Source organism: Archocentrus centrarchus, chromosome 16, assembly GCF_007364275.1.
Source record: "Archocentrus centrarchus isolate MPI-CPG fArcCen1 chromosome 16, fArcCen1, whole genome shotgun sequence".
NCBI classification, from domain to species: domain Eukaryota; kingdom Metazoa; phylum Chordata; class Actinopteri; order Cichliformes; family Cichlidae; genus Archocentrus; species Archocentrus centrarchus.
In genome coordinates, this window is record NC_044361.1 from 1,675,730 (window position 1) to 1,698,229 (window position 22,500).

Sequence of the window (22,500 nt, forward strand, 5' to 3'; positions counted from 1 at the left end):
TGCTCAACCCACAAACGAGGCTCCATCGAAGGGGAAATAAACAGGATGTCCAACAGCAGCAGACTTATTGCCAAGAAGCATCGTTACAAACAAAGTAATAATCAACACAAACACAAATTTCCTTATTTTTTTGTGCTACATTTAAATAAATGTAATTAAATCAGCAACATTGTTACTGGTTTTTAAAGATATGGTCACAACAATAATTATGATCCAATAATATTTCTGCATCGTTCTGAGTTTTGGCACCTTAGAATATTTATCACAACTCATATGACTCATGCTTGAAGGTGGGCTAGCTCCATTTGACAGGATGACAGGACTGGGGGGGGGTTTGAGCGTGAAATGAGAAGCGCTAAGGAAAGAAAGCTCCTGAAGACACAGCAGCACCACGCAGCATACATGTGGGCCTCAGCTGTTCAATAATGTGTGTTGTGTTACCCCAACTGCTCAGCAGAAAGGTTTGACACAAACAGCTAGAAAACCACAGAGCCAGAAACGCTCACAAAACAGCTCGAGTCAGACACGTCGATAGCTGGAGCTGAGGATACAAACTACTGCATTCTTTCAGCTTTCATCTTCAAAGCTCCCGTATGCTGGCAGAAGGATGGCAGTCAAACCCAAACGCAGGGACAAGTCAGGGACAGGGCAAGGCAGAGGCAGATCAGAGGGACCCCACACACACACACACCACACACACACACACACACACACACCACACACACACACACACAGCAGACAAAACCATAACAACAGGGTAGGGGTGGGGGAGAGAGGTACGATGGAGAGAGAAGACAGCACGGGCCACCGTACGGAGGTCGACAGAGAAGAGAAGAAGCAGTCTCACAGACCTGATCGGCGAAAATCCTGGTTTTTGGCTCAAGGATGGCTCTCCCCTAGCTCATCCTCCACAGCCATGAGTCTGGGAAGAGGAAAGAGAGAGAGAGGAGGGAGAGGAAAGCGGGGAGGAATGGGGAAGGGGGAGGGATGACAGAAGGGGGGAGAGTATTATGAATTCAAGATGATACTTATCAGATTTGAGCAGATGCTCTCCAAAATCTGACTCAACAACAGCACAGTGGTCAGATGCTGATGCTGGATCTCAAATCTAAGCCTCAAATCTGACAGGAAGCAGCAGGAACCTGAGCCACGCTTTATGAAGCACTGCCAGTTTCACTGGTGCAGCCTTTGTTTTTGCCCCCACGAGATTTATCAAAGCACTTTTTCCCCAATTTGAGGTGTTTCAAAGTGCAATTAGAGCCAACAGTGGAAAATTACGCCCCAGTTATGTGAAGTGAACGGTTCAGTAATGATCCCCATATCCCCAGGGAAGTTCCCTTCTTACATAACATGGACTGACCAAGGCACGGTGGAAAATCCTTCACTAATCATTTCAAAGACTCCGCGTGTGCAGATATGAGCGAGAGTCCGGCCTGCAGTTTCACGAGCCAGCAAACAGCGCAGGTTTCCCAGTTTCACGATTATCCAAGTGCCAGGAATTGAGTCCACATGGAGTTTCTCACAAAGGGTTATCTACACTCACGCAGCCAGCTGGCTAAAATGGTGGAATTGTCATTTGGGTGAATGCCAAATAGAAGTTATGTGAATAAAGAAAGACCTCTTCACATGATAGACTTCAATGCATTGCCTTCATAATTCTCCATGTTTTACAAGTTTTTTCCTTTTTTTTTTAATGGACAGCAGAAGATAATCATCTTTAATTTGTTAACATGAAAAACAAGATTATTGGGAATATAATTCCTGTATAATGGTTTGATTGATGCAAATATGTGTCAATTTGCTGAGGTTAAAACAGCAGGAAGATGGTTACTTATGCATCATTAAGCCACTATTAATCCAATCAAATAGTTGACAACAACATTAATCACCCCCCCCAACACACACACACACACACACAATAAATGCACCACAAATGAAGTCGTGCTGTCACTCAAGGCTACCCACCACCACCACCACCACATCCTTGTCATTTTATTAAGAACACAGAGGCACTTGTCTGAAATAAAGAACGAAAATCCACAGCGGGAAGTTTCAAACATAAGTGTTTGGATGTTTTATTCCAAAATAATTTACAATGTTGAGTTTTTTTTTTTTTACAAAAAGAAGAGGAAAAGAAAGGAGTCATCCATAAGCAGCACACACGGAAATATCAGCACTGTCCCAAAAACAATGGAATGCAACATGAGCATACAGCATTAAGATTCTGACAAAGGCAGACATGATTCATGTGGGTGATGAAACGTTAAAAAGAAAAAAATTAAGCTTCATATATCCAGTTGTACTTCAAGTAGTGTGCTTTGAGGTCAAGGCGTACATTTAGTCAAAACAATGTGTGTGTACCAAAATGAGGTCACAATGCTGAATGCTTTGCTACAGAGGAAAAAGGCAAAAGACAGAGGAGTCAAAAAAGGGTGCAAGTTAGTGAAAAGCAAAGGAAGGACAGACGCGGGTCAAACAGCTGCTGCAAATGTGCTCTTTATTTTGGAAACCATTTTGGTAAATTCAATTAAAAACTTTCTTAGCATCTCCTTCATGTTGACGCGGCAAACTTCACCCCAAAAATATTTTTGGCCTACGATTGCATTTTAATAGCACCACTACAAATAGTTTTAGCAGAAATAAAGGCGATGCCTCTGTCAGTTAAACATAAGGAAACTTTTTTTAAAAAAGGTGCTTTTAATATATAAAAACAACCATGCAATGACCCCATTTTTCCTCAGTACATAACAGCATGTTAATATGCATTTAAAACACACTATGTTTAACTGACAAACATGCCTCACGTCAGGTTTTATCACATCAATTATGTAAAAACTATGCAGTCCAAATGGATGCTGTTAATAAACTAATCATTTAGTTGAAATAAATCCTGCAGCTGTTTGACCACACATCTGTATCAAAGTGAATAGAAACCCCTTGGCTGTTGCTACAAGCCATTTCAATCACACACACACACCCAACACACACCACATGCGCGCACACACACACACACACACACACACACACACACCCACACACACACACACCACACACACACACACACACACACACACACGCGCACACACACACACACACACACACACACACCACACAAGCCAAAACTCATCACCACTATGAATTCATTTGCAATATTGAAACATAATTTTTTTGCCGTTGTACAATCTATACAGCCTATCGATATATTCTTGCTACAGAGAGAGAGGCAGGTATACTGACACCAGAATATTATCCAAATCTCTGGAGAGGGAAAAAGAAAATAGTTTTATACTTAAATCATATGATAACTGCATAAGTTCAATGACAGTCTAACGCTCTTAAACAACTACTCTGATCACCACGTCACCGGACACCACCAATGACGGACTGCAGGTCAAAAATCATACCAAGCATATACAGCAAAAATCATACAGAAATAAGAAAATCAGTGTTGCTTTAATTTATAAATAATATCCATTTCAGTCTTTCATTTAAAATGCAGAGAAATTCACAAACACCATACAGATAATCCAAAAAGAAAACAAAGCCAAAAACAAAACACACGGCTGTCAAAGGTTACGTCATCGTTGTCTCTGTGGTGTTTTGCATTTTACAGTATTCCAGGTCTATATTTGATCTGTTTACATACTGCAGATGGCACCTGGTTAAAGATTTGGCAGGAAGTTTCTTTATGTACACGAGATGCACACCACACGTCTCCTCGGGATCCTGCGTGTGCATGTGGCACAAACAGCACACGCTGCATCTGTTATTGCGCTTCTGCTGCTAAAAAGTTAGCTATTGCAAGGTTAAAATAGTAATCTCACTCTCAATAGAATTCATATACATCATATTTCATATACTATTATTATTATGGCTCTTGCATTACTGACTTTACTATGCTATGGATTATAGTTAAAATAGATTATTACTATGATAGGTGCATTAAGCCTACTGACCCCCCCCCCCCCCCCCCCCCCCCCCCCCACCCCCACCCCCGCTGCAAATTACTGCAGCTCTTCAACATGAATCTGCTCAAACAGTTGGGAAAGATAAATAGTTTCACTCATATTTAAAATTAAAGCATTCTGGCAAAAAAAAAAAATAGGAGCGCCTGTAGCCGACTGATGGGATCGTCACCTTAAAGAAAAATATAGATACATATAAGTGCTACAGTTAAGTGGATTCAGTGTTTAACCAAGCATGACCTAAAACTCAATATTTGCCTTTGGTTTAAATTAGATTGTTAAAGAATAAATGTGTACCTGGTCTAATGACGCGTGTTGGATTGCTCTGATTTATGCACAGAACATTAAGGCTTCTCTGAAAGAAAATCTCTGAAAATTGAAACATGATGCTGAGTATTCAGGTCTGCAGATAAAGAGATCTTTTCTTCAAGCCTACACAGGAGCCACGAAGCTCCATTAGCAGAACCTGAGCTTGCTTTTTATATATTTATATAGATTTCACTGATATTCTGGAGTCCAGTCAATCCATCTGGATGTCCGGAGGCATCTGCACTCTCTGCACTCTTTGCATTGCTCATATGTGCATTAGAGTTGCAGAGCTCTGGGTGACCTGGGCTGGCTCAGTGAATTGTGTGTAAAATTGACTCGGAAGCATCCAGATCTGCTACTTACTGTAATTCATCTTTGTGTGGTCAGTTGATAAAGGTCCCACAAGTTCCACAAGTATAAGCCTTGAAAATACCAGCTAATAACTGCACATTGTGCTTTATGCATGTAGCACTTTCCTTATAGTCTCCTTAAGCTTTAACTCCAGGGGAGCAGCAATCAAGGGTTTTGCTTTAAGTGCTCTGACAAAGTTTCTGTACTACAGGGCATAACTCACTTATGCCTGAATCTTCACACTGACTGATTCAGGTTGGTCTGTGGTCTTCTTCCCTCCTTCATATCACATCAGAGCGTCATGTGTTGTTAAAAAAAGAGAGGTAATAGTCCCGTGTTCACTCTACAGAAGTGAAAAGAAAAAAAAAAACAGCGGCAGTCCTTCAGTGAACACGGTCACCTTGATTTTAAATGGAAGAGCTAATATTAATGACGGTCTTCCAGAGTCCTGTGCCTGAAGGTCCAAAACAATTCTTTGAGTCGCTTTAAAAAGTGCAGACATGTTTCTGGAGTTTTTAAAACTTCCCATCCTTTGTGCTTTTACAGTGTAATCTCACGGAGAGAGTCAAATGAAAATTATTGCTAATTGGAATCATCCTGCATGATCCCCAAAATCCAGACCTTTGTTCATAAAGACAGCTGATGATGTTTTAATGGTGGTTATTTACAAGGTTAGGCCTTTTAAGACGTTTTCCCATAAAAGACGAGCAGGACTCTCTGTCTTCATTCCAAGTCTTCTTTCCTGGAGTGGATTAGAAGTGGGCAATATTCTCTGTCACAGTTATCCACCCTTCAGTTGCAGAACCACAGACTATCATAAGATCTAAAAATATTGCAGTATTTTCATATAGAGTGTCCTTTCACAGTTAAAATAAAAATAAGTGCAGGGCAGCATTGCTAATGTGCAGTCACGTGCAGAAAGCTCACAGAATCCTTAAAAACCCAGCAAACGTTTGGTTTTCGTGCCTGAACTGAGACACGATCAATACTCGACCCTTTTTCCATGAACTACTTAATCTGTGAGCGATCGATAAAGTTAGACTGCACTGACGATAAAAAGCCCCGTTTACAATTTCACACAAGCACTCGATAAATTAGGACTCGGCTGGAGTTCTCTGCAGCCGTCCAAATACGATGCTCTTGAATAACAAATAAAGCATGTTGTGAGGTTATGACAGCATTAAAATCTGCTACAACGAGAGCTTAGAGGACAATCACTGGCTCTTCTGTCCAGCTCAGCTAAGCTGAAGAGAACCAACCACCAAGGGGACGTCTCCTGCACGCTCACCTAAGATGAAGATCTCTGTCCTCTGTATTACTGTCTGTTATTTAATTTGTCACTCGTTACGTGTCTGCAGCTTTGGCTTTCAATATAAAGCTCACTGCCTTCCTCACGAGGCTACGGTACTTTATGAACCTGAAACCAATCTCCTGCCCTGTAATATTCCTTCCAGGATAACAATCTCTGGTAAATAGAGTCTTATTCCAATGTGCAATATGTGTATTTCCAGAAACAAGCGCTTCACTTCATGTTTCATCCTGTTAAACTGAATCCAATCTGCTAACGTCGTACTGTGGAGCCGTGGGTTCCTCCGCGGAAGTATAATAAGTCTTTTTTAACTAATGCTAGCAATCAGAATTTTATAGAAAAGGGTCCCTTTTTCCACATATATTGGGAAAAAAATGCTGTAAGAGACAAAAATGAAGACTATGGCCCACCAATGGCCTCCCTACACGAGACCACATGATGTCTTTTCCCTCCATCCCAACAACAGCTTCCATTTACCTGCTAATTATTCCTTTAATTTGGGAGTCTTTCTCCACTTGCTGTTGCCGTAGCCTCCTCTCACTGTCCTCGAGACGATTCTGGTACTGTAGGAGGATCTTATTGGTCTGCTGCTCCTGCGTGAGGAGCCTCCGTTCATACTCCTCCAGCTTTTTGTGGGACATCATCAGGCGCTCCTTCAGGGAGTTGATCTCCTCCTCGTACTCCCGTACCTGAGGCACAGATGTGGAAAGAATGCAAAATTAGAGCAGTTTAATGCAGCGTCGTTGCGGCCGCTGGATGTTCAGCGTTAGGGCGGCTGAGGTGCAGTGAACAGAGCAAACTGCAAAAGACAAAGGAAGAAAAAGAACAGTTTGAACATGTGGCTGATGGCTGTGGTTTCCCACACTGTTTCAGACCTCTGTGTTAAGACCCGATCTGAGTGCCATCTGCTCAGAAATGCCAGACATGACTCAAAGCTCCTCTGCCTTCCACTAAAATGTTAACTGAATACTTAAAAATTAAACTCACCCTGTCCATGCGTGACTCATCCATGCTCTTTGAGTACTCCTTAAGTTTGAATTCCTCGCGGTCAATCCGCGAACTCTCAATGTCAGCCGACAGGTGAGGCATGTTGGAGACCCAGGCCACTGTCCGCTCGTTGGCTGGGGTTGGGGGATTGAGGGTGGATGGAGTCTGGGAGCCCTGGGAAGAAAGGTCAGCACACTGAATATGAGAAAATGAATTTGGGTGAAAGTCACTTTCATCAGTTTGGTGCAGGTTTTTACCCCAAATGCCTCAGAGTTACATGAGTTCATAGATTTTGAGCATGGCTGAGACCTGGTGGTACCCGAGCTCTTAATGCTGAGTGTCAGTTTTATCCTCTACGTGAGCTAAAGGCTGACGTCTTACACACTGCTGCTGCTGGGAAATAGCTGTGAGCACAGGTGCTGGTAGCCAAAAACAAAGAACAAGTTACCTGTTTGCTCATGGTGGGTTTGAGCAGGTGCTGCTGTTGCTGAGGCTGCTGCTGTGGTGACTGCTGAGTGCTCTGACTGGTGGTTCCCTGCGGACTCTGGCTTTCCCTGACAGAGCTCTGCTGGTGGGGCAGGCCCGGGGCAGTGTTGTCTTTGACGGAGAGCTGCCGAGGCCCGTGCTGCCTGCCGTAGCCGGATTCCGGCGACTGGAGGAGGTTTCCGCTTTGTGGCCTTGTTTTTGCAGGAGCGGAGGGTGCAGCGGCCGGACTGACGGACAGCTGATGGGAGGTCTGGGACTTGACCCGCTGGGTGGGAGGTGGAGCAACAGAGCTCTGGCGCATAGGTTGAACTGTGGAGGGAGGTGTGGTGGCCAGGGAAGAGTGGGAGGTTCCCGTCTGGGAGGCCATGCCCATCATTTGTTGCTGTTGGAGATTATCCTTAAAAAACAAGTAAATGAACATTTTCACTTCTTGCTTTATTTGTTTTGACTTGTGCTAATTAGACGGCCTTCAGACTGGAAAACATTCTGGGGGCTGCAACGGTCAGATGAGACAATAAAATTTAATACTAGAAGTTTAGGTTGAAGGATGGACTGATGAGTTTCAAGCATTTTGAGATGCAGCTGATGAAGGTGAGGTAACAGTAGAAATATGATAAATGGACTGGCAGGTTTTATAGTGCTTTCCTGATTTTACTGACCACTCCAAGTACCACACTGCTTTATCCTAGCGCACAGTTCAGGTCAGTATCTTAGACGTGCAAACCAAGGGAGCCAATCCAAACAACCAATCCCACAACCCTCCAATAAATGGACAACCCACGCTACCTAGTAAGGTCCAAGCTTACAGCACCTGGTCTACGATCCAAGAGCTAACCAGGCCCGATTCTGCTTAGCTTCTGAGATCGGATGACACTGGGCATGCACGACAATCCTGTAATAAAGTATAAAACAGGAATGCAAGTCTGTTCCTGTTTTACATCACAGAGACTGGAACCCTCGTTTTGGCCTTTATATTGGTGCTGCTGCAGTGGTAACTGAGTAGCCAGTCAGTTACCACTGCAAGTCTGGGTATATAGAAGAATATGGAAAAACATCCCACGGCTCTCTGGATCTGTGACCTCAATAAACATGTTCATAGATTTTAGTCTTACTGAGTTAAAGTTGATGCTTACTCTCCCATCAAAAAGCTGAGATGGCAACAGGGAAAACGGACAGGCTGAGACCTCGAAAACGTCGACGTCACCGTGGTTATGATGGTATATTTTATATTTTTAAGAGCCAGCCCACATTTTGCTCAACCCTGTAAAGCCTGAACCAGGAAATAATTGCTAGAAAATTAAAAGATTTTGGATCTATAGTGTTTGTGGAACAGATAAAAAAAAGCTAAATTTGCATGTATGAATTTTAATTTGTATCATTTTTGCAACATCAGGCATTTTTGTGCATTTTATTGCTTTAAAATGTGCAATCTGGGCACCCGGGTGGCGGTGCGGGCTTGTCGCCGATTTGCCCGTGTGTCTTCCCCCATTTCCTGTTTCTCTATACTGCCAATAAAGCTGCTGCGCCCCCCCCCCCCCCCCCCACACACACACACACACACACACACAAAAAAAAAATGTATTGTGCCATTTTTTTTGACAAAACAATAATCACATTGAAATTCATGTATCAAATATGATAGATTTGGTGTTACGGGGTGAACATGTGAACAGTTACATTACAGAAGGCAGTGGAAGCTGCATTTATGGATCATCAGTGGGTCGTATCGCTCTCTGCCGCTGACAGCAGCAGCTCCAACGCCGGCAGTTTCACGTTTCAGTCTTTTTCTCAGGTTCGAGATAAAACAATTTCTCACAGGGATCGTCTGAATTTGACTGATTTGAGCGGAATTAAATAAATCTTCTGGCAACAATTATAACCATCATGTAAAGATCTACATTAATGTCACCAGATTAATAAGACATGTAAACATTATTACATAATGGCTTTATGACATTTTTACAGGAATACAGTGAGAATATATTTACCTGCATATGCATGGACATCTGCCTGCGTCCATAGTCAGCCCTGCTGTAGTCGTCACTGTAGCTATGTGAGTGGATGATGCTGGGTTGTCCCAGGTGACTGTCCCTGGTCCTGAGGGTGGACAGATCCTCGCTGCGAGAGAACCCTCCATGGGCGAACTGTGGGATGTAGGACTGGTGAGAGGGTTCAGGCTCTGGGGCCAGGAGAAGGGGTGCGGGGGGTTGAGCCCGGCTGTGCTGGTGATGGAGCTGTTGCTGTTGAGGCCCATCAGCAGTCGCCAGATGAAAGAGGGGATTCTGGAAGGAAAGCGGGTAGCGCATGGCGGCGGCCTGCTGTTGCTGCTGCTGGGATAGCGAGTCGGTGGTGGTGCCCATCTGGCTCAGCTGGCTCAGCCGAAGGCCGCCGGACATGCTGGAGCCGCCAGAGCCAGCTGACAACCTCCCACCGGCCCGCAGCTGGCTGCTCAGGCCCGACCCCAGGCCGCCACCGCCTCCGCTGCTCAGCCCGCCGAAGCTGCCCATGCCGGCGATGGAGGCCTGGGAGGAGTTGAGCATGTCCACCGACTGCAGGTTAGACACGCTGTTCATTCGGGAATCCTGGAGGTCCATCATAGATACGCTTTTATTGACACTGAGCACCTAGATAATAAGGGATATGAGAGGCTAGTGTGCCCCTGTTATTTGATTATGTTAGGTGGCCACGGATGATGGGTGAGGGTGGTGCGGGTGTTTTTACCGCGAGGCCTGCCTGGGTATCGGAATACATCAAAGTATTTCCCAGGAAATACCGCTAGGATGAGTTGCGTGGTGAATCAGTGGGAAAAAAGCAGATGTCATGATATACTACAGCCTCGATCACACGATGGCAGATTCTATTCAGTATGACTAACATGCACGTCATACTAATCTCACTTTGATAAAGGTAAATCTAGCGGATGGGATGATGATTCCCCAAGTCAGTGCGGTAAAACTCACCTTAGGATCTGGTTCTGTGATGTCCGAGCTGCTCGTGCAGTACGCTGGGCTGGATCGGGCCAGGGGAGGGCGTGATACGTAAAACATGTCTTTGGAGGATGCTCGATGAGGGTGGTCCCGGTCCTGAAAACTCATCTGGGAACGGGATGGCATAACCCCTCCGGTGGATGTAGGGGAAGGCAAACGGGTGATATCTATAGAGCTGGGGAAAAGGAGGAAAGGGAGGTGAGGGCCGACTCTTCCCCCAGAAACAGTTTCATTATTCAGTACGTTACTGACTCACAGCTCAGGCAGGAAAAAAGTTCTGCTGCAAAAATCTGTATTTTCAATCACCGCAAGGTGCTTCATACTGTGGGTAAAGACCCTACAATAATACAGAGAAAACCCAACAATCAGACGACCACCTACGAGCAGCACTTGGTGACAGCGGGAAGGAAAAACTCCCTTTAAACAGGAAGAAACCTCCATCAGAACCAGGCTCAGGGAGGGGGGGTCATCTGCTAGGGGTGAGGGTGGCTGTTTGCATCTGAAACATGCCACGTGGCTCCAGCTAAAAACAGAAACTGCTTTTATATAAAAGAGTTTTCTGCAAAAAGATTGAGGGCCATATTTTTTCAGCATTTTATAAACTTGTACCGTTTTTCATTGAAAATCTTAATTGGTAAAAAGTAATTTCAGCTGTTTGATAACTGTAGTGCAGAAAGAAACTATTTCTCCCACAGAGTTTTCACCAACTGCTGCACAAAAACAAGAAAAGCTAAAAAAAGAGCACTAAACTTTTCTAGACTTTACTTGGCAATGAAATCCACAAGAGAGTAAATATAAGCTGCAGTCAGGCTGGACATCCTTTGCAAAAGTATTTCCAGTAGTGACCTTAAGTCTTCATGTCTTCAGAACAAAGCCTGGATTTTATCCTCCTGACACTCTGTGAAAGCAACTCAAGTTTCAGCATCTGAAACTAAACTGGCTCAATGATGAAATCTCCAAAGTCCCTACCTATTAAGATCCCTCATCATCAGATTTTGGAACTCAGAGGAGATGCCCCTGCTGAAGCTGGGCCGTGACAGCAGCCGGTCCGTCTGCCTCCCGGGCTCCCTGTCCGTCTGATGGCTGGGCTGCCTCTGCAGGTGCGGGTTACGCAAGGCCATACTGATGTCATTCAGGAGACGTGGCAAGGGGCCCAGTTTGATGATGGCATCCTGGGGTTGGAGGGAAAAAAGAAACAGTGTTTTATTTGGGTGCCTGTGTGGAGCAGGCGACCACATGCATATGCTGCTACATATTTAGTTACAATGTAATGCATTGTCCATTCACTACTAGTACGACACTTTTTATACGCAGTTTTTCTTACTGAACACATCGAATCCGAGCGCAGATGTGATTATGGGATTCTTATGATTGTCAGAATGTTAAATTTAAACCATAAACATGTTTAGTTTTCACTTCAATTATTTTATCATATTATTTCCAAAATACGTGAAAAAGTGCAACGCTGGTTTCCAGTTCCAGATCAGAGTGATTAGTAAAAGCACTAATACCACATATGAAATAACTGCAGTAGAGGTGATACCATGTGAGGCAAAAAGAAGCCTTAAAAAAAAGGATACAAAAATGCTAATATTATATAAATTAAGACCCTTGAAATAACAGTAGATTATATAGGATGGTTACAGAGTGCTACAGTAGGTTAAATACTGTAAAGTGACCAATAACCCACTGTGGATTTTTTGCTTGTTGTTATACCAGCAGATTTGATGCTGCTTTGTGCTCACCTTGCTGAGCTGAGCCATGACCTCCCAGAGGAGACTGTGCAGTATAGACAGCTCCCTGCCCAGGTCGATGTATCCCTCAAAAGCACCCGCGTTGCTGACGCTGTCCAGGTTGGAGATCTCGTAGAGGAACTGCTGCATGGAGCCCCACTCCATTTCTAAAAACTCGTTCATGAAACACATGTACTCCTCTTTACTTCCAAACATGCAGGCAGGAGGAGACGGAGGAGGCCGGGAAGAAAATGCGTGTGTGGCAGGTATAAAAGAGAAGTGAAGGGAAAGCGGTGGAAAAAGAAAAAAAAAAGTCAGCGGGGAAATTAAATTACAGCTAGACTCACAATCTTTGATTTAATATTAGGAAGCGGAGGTTTCTTCCATATAAACGTCCTTAATTTCCACTGCTGTGTCAAAGCTCAAATATAATAACTGTCAATAGTTTCTGTATTTTGGGCAGAGAAGAAAAACTGAACAATTACATGCATAAACATGCATTTACTTCTTGTCATTGATGACTATTTTTTTTTTCTTTTGCTTCACAAATTCATACCAGAGGCACTCTATTTCTATTTATAAATATATGAATAAACCCGACTGTGAGTGCACAGACTGGGAGGTGTGGATGAAAGATGCAGATGAAGTGAAATAACACTGACTTGGAGAAGTTAGCCAGGTTTTGCACTACTTTAGCGATGAGGGTGAGCGTGCGTGACGTCTGCTCATCCGGATACTCCTGGGTGAGGTTGAAAAGCGATGGGGACATGATGGCAGGACACAGGAAGCGCAGGAAAAGAGAACCGCTGATGAGGCGGTCGGCGATGTCTTCCCGACCCCTCTCAGCACAGCGAACTCTCCAGGAGGCGAAGACTTCCTTCAGCTCTCGAGGGAACACACTATAAATGAACAGAAAAGGTTTCAGGGCAAACTCGGGATATTCAGAGATTAATTCAGAGTTTAAAAGCCTCGTCTATCTTTATTAGAGCAAAGAGAAACAAACACAATCTACACAAAGCACTTCTTTACATTTGCTAACTACTTACCAATGCGAATTAACAATCTTGCAGAGTGCCAGTTCACAGCACATTCGAAGATTGGCTTGGTGGTCTGGCAGCACAGAGGGTGGTATTCTCATGGGGTCGACTTCACAATTTTCTTCGGACTCATACAAGGCCCTTATGAACTCCCCTGTAAATGACATTTCATTATTAACAAGTTTCAGTGTTATCAATGCAGAAAACATCATCTGCAACAGGAGCGATACAAAAGAAATCAATTAGGAGACAACAAACACAGCAGCTGCAGCACTTCTACAGACATCAGTGAAAGAATGGGTCGCTCTCAGGAGCTCAGTGAGTTCCAGCGTGGTACCGTGATAGGATGATACCTGTGCAACAAGTCCAGTCACTGCTAAATATTCCACAGTCAGCTGTTAGTAGGATTATAACAAAGTGGAAGAGACTGAGAACGACAGCAGTTCAGCCATGAAGTGGTAGGCCACGTAAAATCACAGAGTGGGGTCAGAGGATGCTGAGGGTCATAGTGCACCAACTTTCTGCAGAGTCAGTCACTACAGACCTCCAACCTTCATGTGACCTTCAGATCAACTCAAGAACAGTGAGAGCTTCATGGATGGGTTTCCATGGCAGCTGCATCCAAGCCTTCCATCACCAAGCTCAATGCAGAGTGTTGATGCAGTGGTGTAAAGTGTTGATGCAGTGGTGTAAAGCACGCCGACACTGGACTCTAGGGCAGTGGAGACGTGTTCTCTGGAGGGATGAATCACACTTCTCCATCTGCCAACCTGAGGGAGGAGTCTGGGTTTGGAGGTTGCCAGGGGAACGGTACCTGTCTGACTGCATTGTGCCAAGTGTAAAGTTTGGTGGAGGGGGGGGTTATGGTGTGGGGGTGTTTTTTTGGGCTCGGCCCCTTAGTTCCAGTGAAAGGAACTCTTAATGCTTCAGCAGACCAAGACATTTGGGACACCTTGATGCTCCCAACTCTGTGGGAACAGTTTGGGGATGGCCCCTTCCTGTTCCAACATGACTGCACCCCAGTAAACAAAGCAGCTCCATAAAGACATGGATGAGCCAGTTTGGTGTGGAAGAACTTGACTGGCCTGCACAGAGTCCTGACCTCAGCCTGATAGAACACCTTTGGGATGGATTAGAGTGGAGACTGTGAGCCAGGCCTTCTCTCCAACATCAGTGTCTGACCTCACAGATGTGCTTCTGGAAGAATGGTCAGAAATTCCCATAAACCCTCCTAAACCTGTGGAAAGACTTCCCAGAAGAGTTGAAGCTGTTATAGCTGAAAAGGATGGGCCCACATCATATTAAAGCCTCTGGTTTAACGATGGATGTTACTCAGGTTCATGTGTGTGTGTGTGTGTGTGTGTGTGTGTGTGAAGGCAGACGAGTGAATACTTTTGGTAATATGGTGTATTTTAAGGTACACTTTGCAAACAAAGCTAGCTAGTCCTAGTGTTACTCCACCCTCTTATTTAAATATGATTCTTTTTGGTCTATTAAGAACCAAAATGGCAGCTCCCATAATGCTCAAGTTGTGGTTTTAAAAATCAGCAAAGCACTGAAGTCTTTATATTCATTCTATCCACGGGTTTCTGGAAGAGCACGCGTAGGCTGCCATGACAGACTGCTACTTCCGCTGTTTGGTTTTATACTTCCGGTTACCCAAAGTCAGAGCCAGAGTTAATGACAAAATTGTGTTACTTTGTGCTGTAACAGGCGGCTTTATTAGTTGGAACATGAGCTCGGGCTCAATTTGTTTCTTTTTCCCCCAAATTATACTACTCAGTTGCACATCCTATTACTGTATTTTTTCCTTATGTTTGAAGTTTTCCTTTAATGTACAGCCTCTTATTTTTTTACGTTATTTTATTTATAGTGTGACACTATTAGGGTAATCTGGTGCTCTTATAATTACGTGATTCCTCGCCATCAACACCTTCGGAAAAAACAAGGTAACTGATAATGTGGATGTAGCTGACTTCAGGCCATAATTTCATGTCATTTACACAGTGACGGGTGAGGCACTGTTACCTCGCTGCTTTTTAAAACATCCTTGCAATGTCTCCACCTCCGATGTGGTACCATTTAGGTCAGGTAAAAGAAACTGCAGAGTCAAAATGTTTCAATGAACGGCAAGTGTGTAAGCCCGCAACCTAAACAACAGCGCAAACAGAAGTAAAGTACCGGCTTCTGCTATGAATTATGGGTAATGGCGCGAAGTCAGGAATACTGTGGATAATCCAGAATAATGAGGACTGATTATGTTGAGTACATTAATGAAACCTGGTGAACGATGACAACATATCAAGGTCTTCGCTTCCTCTCTGAAAATTGTATTCCTCGACTTTTGATGAGAGTCACTTCTTGATCTCACTGCCAACAGGCTTGTGCTGAGCTTGGATAATCACGATTCAATATATCATCAAACGCCACACAGCAATGCAAAAACGACACAAGTGTGAGTATTATGAATAAGCTGTGAAAAATAATAAAATTCCCCACACCAAACCACACTCTCTCTTCAAGCAAAAACACTCAGACTTGCTGAGAGAAGGTTGGGTCTCTTAAGGAGGATTTTTTCCCTTTAATTAAAAGTTTGGTTATTTCCAAACTTTCAAAAGTTCATTTGCTGAATTTTAAATTGGTGTGAATACTGCAAACTCTGCGTCCTCTGTTCTGACTCACCTATAGCATCCTTGAGGTACTTATGTCCAATCAGTTTGAGGTACTCTTCTATGGCTTTGGTGGCCAGAGTGTTCTCTCTGAAGATAAGGTGTTCTCGGTCAATGAATCTGTCTACTTCACACATTGCCATGTCAGATAGAAAATCCTGGAGAAAAGGAGAACTAAGTTATTCTTTGCCTCTGAAAATAGTGTTTGTCAAGTAGTGGACTCAGTGATCCCATACCTTAGCTTTCCCTGTGCTCTGAAGTATATGCACCAGAGCACAGGCCACTTCCTCTTTGCTCTTGACACTCAGCACGGGCTCCAGCACAGCACACAGGGTGCGGTAGTTATTGGTGACATACTCTGCAAACTCCTTATACAGCTCCATGGGCAGGATGTTCATGGTCTGGAAGCGGGATTTGAGGCGTAGAGATGCATTGATGATCTTCCCTCCTCCGACCCCAGCTCCCTTGGTGAGGACGCTGGGCTGGATGACGGGGTACCACTGCTCCACAAACTGACGTCCAGTGATGCTTGAGATGGGGATGCTTACAAGTCCTAAGTATGTGCTCTTTTCCTTAGAAGTGGGGGGAAAAAACCTATTAGTGATGATAAAGAAACATTGTTTCTTTCATTTCTGCACAGATAAATTTTACAAAACGAATCTGAAAGTTGGAAATGTAAAAAAAAAAAAAAGAGTTTTAAGCTTCAGCGATGAATTAATAATGAGCAGCAGGACGAACGCTGGATCCCTGGAGCGCCGTTTGAAGCTACGGTTTTACTGTGGCAGTGCTACTCTTGGACTAAACTGAAAATGTAATGATTGGTTTTGTGACTCAGTCACTTACTTCTTAAGTGCATAGTTTTTAAAACTGATAAAAAAGAACCCAAAAAGGCAAAAAGTAGAATTTTAGTGCCAAATTAAAGGAAAATGACAATGAGCACCCAGACAGCTGGTGATCTGTAGCTCGATGATTATTTCATCAGTTTTTCATCTTTTTTCCTGTTTAGCCTCCACGCGCTCTTTGAAAAGATCCAATGCAGCACAAATATTACTGTTTTATTAAAAAGCCAAAAGGAAAATGTTTAATGTCCCATTTTAATGTGACAAAACAAGAATGTTATGTCCTCACAGCTTTATTCATGTCTTAATTTTTACCTTTAAGAAGGAGCCTATTGAGTCACTACAGGTAATTACCACATTACCTGTGGTATACCACAAGGTTCAGTTTTAGGTCCTGTTATATTTTCTCTCTCGTGCTTCCACTTGCTCTCCTCTCAGCACTATGCAGCAGACACACAGATGTCTCCTTCCTGGAGACCTCCTGACCCTAAAAGCCAAGATGCTTTTTTAAGATCAGACTATTTGATTCAGCCTTAAGCTCTGAACCACACATCGGGAGAAGCTCTTCCATTTCAAAATTAAAACCAATGCTCTCACATAATTCATGCATGTATTTTCTCATGGCTGGACGACTTCATCTCCCTCCTTTCTGGCACACACGAGGAGTCGCTCTGCCCTCAGACCTGCTCAAAAAGCTTCTTCGTGGTTTTAACAGATAACATCACATGACCACAGTCCTTTGGCTCCCTGTGCATTTCTTTTAAGAATTTATTGATCACAAATAAAGCACGTCTGGGTCCAGCCCCAAGCTACGCAGCAGAGATGTTGCTCCCAGCCTGAGATCCTCAGGCAGGTCCTTTTAGCTGTTCCGAAGCCTTAAATCTAAGGTGTGTTTTAATATCAGGGTCCTCTGACTTTAGAACAACCTGCCTGCAGAGAGGCTCAGAATCAGTGACTTCTGTTAAACCGCTTCTTAAAACGTTAGCTTACTGATTGGCTTTTATGTGATGTCACCTTGTTTAGTGTCTTTTACTGTTATTACTACTTTTATTCTTTTATTGGTATTTATATTGACTTTTTATAATTATATTACTGTGTCCTTTTGTTCTGGCTGTTGCAGTAACTACTGCATTTAACTCGTGAGCTTATTAACGATGCAACTGTATATAAATAAAATTATAACAATTAATATTATTGTTGTAGATATGATATTAAAGCCGTGTTTATTTTCTGTAAAAAAAAAGGTTGATAAAATTCATCTTTAGGAATATTTCAGTTGTGTTCCTAAAATATTTTTTTGCAGCCTTAACAAGCTGAAGTTGAATGAAGCATTTATTGCTGCAACAAAGGAGCCGTTTTTAGCCCTGCAGAGCTCTGTGTCACCTTGCGTCTCTTTTTGTCCGTCTCCTTGTACAGATGAAGGCGCAGGTTGCGGACAGCTGGCAGGTTGTTGAATTCAAAGTGCTCGCCCCAGAAGACGGTGTCGGTGCGGGGCTTGCTGGTGGTGCGTGCGTACAGCATGTCGTCCAGACATAATTCGCAGTAGTATCGTTTCTTCGCTGGAAGCTCGCGGGCCTCGATGATCCACAGTTTGAGCACATTGTCCACCCTCCGGCTGTTGTCCTGTGTGGAGATAAAGTCAGGTCAAACAAGGTCAAGCGTGTCTGATAAGACATTTAAAAGCTTCACAAAGATGAGATGATACAGTGCAGGGGGGAATGGTGACACACTGCAAAGAAAAAAAAAAAATCAGAGTGTGTGCAAATAAAAAGCTGCAGCAGGTCAGCCTGCAGGAGAAGAGAGGAAATGACAGGAAAGAAATGGGCGGTGACACGGTGGTTTGGCTACTGTGGATAGTGGGTCACACAAATCGCACTCAACTCTCATCTTGGATACAGACACAGAAAACAGCAGGAGAAACAGACAAAAGAAAGAACAGAAACCAATGAAGGATGAGACGTATTTACAGCTAAAACAAAGCAATCCCCTTAAACACAGAAAAACACAATGACACAATGCACATGTGCTGCGAAGACGATGGACTAACAATGCTTCTATGGACCGCTACACTTCCTCATCACGATCACAAAGCCCAGTTATATCTGACATCCCCCATGGGAGGAGAGAGAGTGATGTTTCAGTAACTGGGAGTCATTTCACTTGGGCTCAAATGCCACTGTTGATAGCCCCTCCCCCTGTTTGCTTCAGACTATTTAAGTCCTAAATTAGACGGCCGAATACATGAGCATCATCGAGATCAGCAGCTCTAACTTCTCCATTTGTATGCTCTTTGATAACCAGCGCCAAACACGAGGCATAATTAATTTCAGAGCTCTGAGTTTGAATGTGCTGGGCATCTGGTGGCTCAGTTTGCTCGTGCACATACAGCGCAGCAGAGCCAGCATGGGCTCAAGTCCTCCACCTTGATATTAGGTTACACCTTCCCTTGTGTCTGTCTCATTTCAACTGTATTATCAAAAGACTAATGAAACGCTAAATTAAGGTGGAATGAATACTCTGGTCTCGGAAAAAAAAAGCAATCAAGGCTGGGAGAAAGAATTCAAAGTCTCTAGAAAATTAAGAAGAATAATGATAATCCTTTTCTCTGCAGTTAGTCTTATCGCTGTCGGTGCATCTGGTCTGAGAACAGTGCGTGTTGTTTAGGGGAAGGAGGAGGAGGGCACATTTTGGAGAAAGCGCCCATTTGGAGTCCTTGGAGCTCCATGACTCAGCCAGGACCCCCGCGGCCGGAGCATCTGGACGAGGCATTCAACTCTGGTGATGTTTCATCTCAGTCTCGCTTAATAACCCGTTAGTCCCCGGTTGCCATCAAAGCTGCGGCTCTCACATGGCTGTTCGCTTTTAATAACACTGAGGGGAAATATGGGACAGTTTTACTTTACTATGAAATCTGGGATGAAATTAGGATATTCATTTTAAATGGAGCCAACATGAAGGGAAAAAAGTCTATTTTTAAGCTGTGAAGATGCAAATAAAATCATTATACCTTAAAGCTGCACCACATGAAAATACGCCCTCTCGTGTGCTTCAATCTCACAGCAGTGTTTAAAAAAAATTAAAAGCATGTCATCTGCAGAAGCTGGCGTCAGATCCAAACACACGGAAAATGGACCTCATGTAAAAACACCATCATACATTTGTTTAATTAGTTAATGCAAGTGGTTTAAACTCCACTGGTTGCACAAACTTACTGTAAACTGTTCAGGTGCACAAAATGTATGATCATTAGCATAATCAGTAGTGTAATGATTAATATGTGAAAAATCCCTGTTTCGAGACCAGGAGGAGACACAAATCCCTGAGAGGGCTGCGGCAGGAACGGCATCCAAATCAAATATGTGGATCCATCCGCTGTGACAACCCACTGTGAATAAGGGAGCGTCTGAAAGAAGCTTTCTTTAGCAAAATCAATGCCCCTAAAACTGCTATTTACCAAATGTCTACCTGTTCTCCTCAGTGTCTGTAAAACTGGTGACCAACACATACACTATATCACCAAAAGTATTCACTCAACATCCAGATCATTGAATTCAGGTGTTCCTGTCACTTCCATGTCCACAGGTGTATAAACCAGCACCTAGCCATGCAGACTGCTTCTACTAACATCAGTGAAAGAATGGGTCGCTCTCAGGAGCTCAGTGAACCCCAGCGTGGTACCGTGATAGGATGATACCTGTGCAACAAGTCCAGTCACTGCTAAATATTCCACAGTCAGCTGTTTGTGGGATTATAACAAAGTGGAAGCGATTGGGAATGACAGCAGCTCAGCCATGAAGTGGCAGGCCTTGTAAAATCACAGAGTGGGGTCAGAGGATGCTGAGGTCCACAGTTTTATTTATTTAATTTTTATTTATTTAACCAGGAAATCTGTTGAGATTAACATCTCTTTTTTTCATAGGAGACCTGGCCAAGAAGGCACAGCACTACAAAACACCAAAACACACAACCAGAATAAAACAAGTAGAGCCAAAATAATACAAGGTCCAGCTTATGAATAGCAGTTACACTCTTCAGTTACAGAAGAGCTCTAAACTCTCCCAAAGAGACAAAATCATTGAGCTTTATGTGCTCTGAAGACTGGTCCAAATCATAGCTGCTGTGTGAAGGCATTAATAATTTACATGGGTAAGAAGGAAGTTTACCCAAAATAGCTTTGTACATAAAAATATACCAGCGCTGTTGTTTCCTTAAACTTAATGAAGGCCAAGAAACAAAAATTATAAAGTACACAGTGATGTGTACTGGACAACAAATTTGATATAAAATGCAAAGAACTGTGATAAACTGAAAGGAGGCAGCATGCATATTAAATAATGTCACTATAATCAGGAACATTTAAGAGTGCAGTCTGCACATGTTTCTTCCTAACTGATAAAATAAAACAGGCAATATTTTGATAATAAAAACCTAAAGCTACCTTTAGCTTTTTTCATCCAACCAAATACCCAAATATTTGCAGGATGATACTCTTTCAATAAAATCTCCTCCTAGGGTATGAACGCCAGCATTATTGCACAGAGGTCACCAACTGTCTGCTGCATCCAAGCCTTCCATCACCAAGCTCAATGTCAGATGCAGTGGTGTAAAGCACGCCGCCACTGGACTCTAGAGCAGTGGAGACGTGTTCTCTGGAGGGATGAATCACACTTCTCTGATGGAGGAGTCTGGGTTTGGTGGTTGCCAGGGGAACGGTACCTGTCTGACTGCATTGTGCCAAGTGTAAAGTTTGGTGGAGGGGGGGTTATGGTGTGGGGGTGTTCTTCAGGTGTTGGGCTCGGCCCCTTAGTTCCAGTGAAAGGAACTCTTAATGCTTCAGCATACCAAGACATTTGGGACAATCTGATGCTCCAACTCTGTGGGAACAGTTTGGGGATGGCCCCTTCCTGTTCCAACATGACTGCACACCAGTGCACAAAGCAGCTCCATAAAGACATGGATGAGCCAGTTTGGTGTGGAAGAACTTGACTGGCCTGCTCAGAGTCCTGACCTCAGCCTGATAGAACACCTTTGGGATGGATTAGAGTGGAGACTGTGAGCCAGGCCTTCTCTCCAACATTAGTGTCTGACCTCACAGATGTGCTTCTGGAAGAATGGTCAGAAATTCCCATAAACACTCCTAAACCAGTGGAAAGACTTCCCAGAAGAGCTGAAGCTGTTATAGCTGCAAAGGGCCCACATCATATTAAAGCCTCTGGATTAACGATGGATGTTACTCAGGTTCATGTGTGTGTGTGTGTGAAGGCAGATGAGTGAATACTTTTGGCAGTGTAGTGTATGATCCCAGTGTGTGCAGTCATATTAAAGCGTCTAAAAGAAAACACTTAAAGACAGGCCAAGTCTGTGTTCCTGTGTCTGTTTTGTCTCTCTGTGTCTTGTTCCCATGGTTGTCTAGTTTCCCTATTTAGTTGTGTCGGGTGTATCTTGTCCTCCATCCAGTTGTGTTTCTTGTTCTGTTTCCGTGCCCTTAGTTCCCTGCTTTTGTTGTTAGGTTGTTTTTTCCCTTCAGTCCCAGTCTCATTAGTGTTTGTCATCCTCGGTCTCTCTTCTCCATATTTAATTTTCTGTCTCAGTGTTAGTTACTTCCTGCCTTTATTTTGATAGTCTCGTCTCTATTTTGTCTCTTCTTCAGTGGTTTGTGTCAGCTGTGCTCCCTGGTGTGTCTCATCTCCCCGATTCCCTCATGTGTCCATATTGTCTACGTTCCTCGTCGTATCCTCGTATGTTCTCTAGCTCTGTGTTTTGTTGTTTCCTAGCTGGTTTATTTCTGGCTCTGGAGAGTTTTTGTTTGCACATTAGAAAAAATGCAC

The 22,500-nt window shown here is 43.5% G+C and overlaps 1 protein-coding gene across 1 annotated transcript in view; it reads right to left on the bottom strand.

The window, feature by feature from the left end:
• Positions 1 to 4,667: 4,667 nt before the first annotated feature.
• Positions 4,668 to 22,500, bottom strand: part of syngap1b (synaptic Ras GTPase activating protein 1b) — a 109,486-nt gene continuing 91,653 nt past the window's right edge. Inside the window, exons 7-20 of the mRNA XM_030750412.1 lie at positions 18,056 to 18,295; positions 16,070 to 16,405; positions 15,847 to 15,991; positions 13,174 to 13,318; positions 12,790 to 13,026; positions 12,140 to 12,341; positions 11,364 to 11,566; positions 10,368 to 10,569; positions 10,129 to 10,182; positions 9,396 to 10,031; positions 7,370 to 7,804; positions 6,922 to 7,095; positions 6,412 to 6,623; positions 4,668 to 5,367 (exon numbers count right to left, since the gene is read on the bottom strand). Of these exons, the coding sequence (XP_030606272.1) occupies positions 5,349 to 5,367; positions 6,412 to 6,623; positions 6,922 to 7,095; positions 7,370 to 7,804; positions 9,396 to 10,031; positions 10,129 to 10,182; positions 10,368 to 10,569; positions 11,364 to 11,566; positions 12,140 to 12,341; positions 12,790 to 13,026; positions 13,174 to 13,318; positions 15,847 to 15,991; positions 16,070 to 16,405; positions 18,056 to 18,295 (3,240 nt within the window). The 3' untranslated portion in view covers positions 4,668 to 5,348. The remainder of the gene's footprint in view (positions 5,368 to 6,411; positions 6,624 to 6,921; positions 7,096 to 7,369; positions 7,805 to 9,395; positions 10,032 to 10,128; positions 10,183 to 10,367; positions 10,570 to 11,363; positions 11,567 to 12,139; positions 12,342 to 12,789; positions 13,027 to 13,173; positions 13,319 to 15,846; positions 15,992 to 16,069; positions 16,406 to 18,055; positions 18,296 to 22,500) is intronic.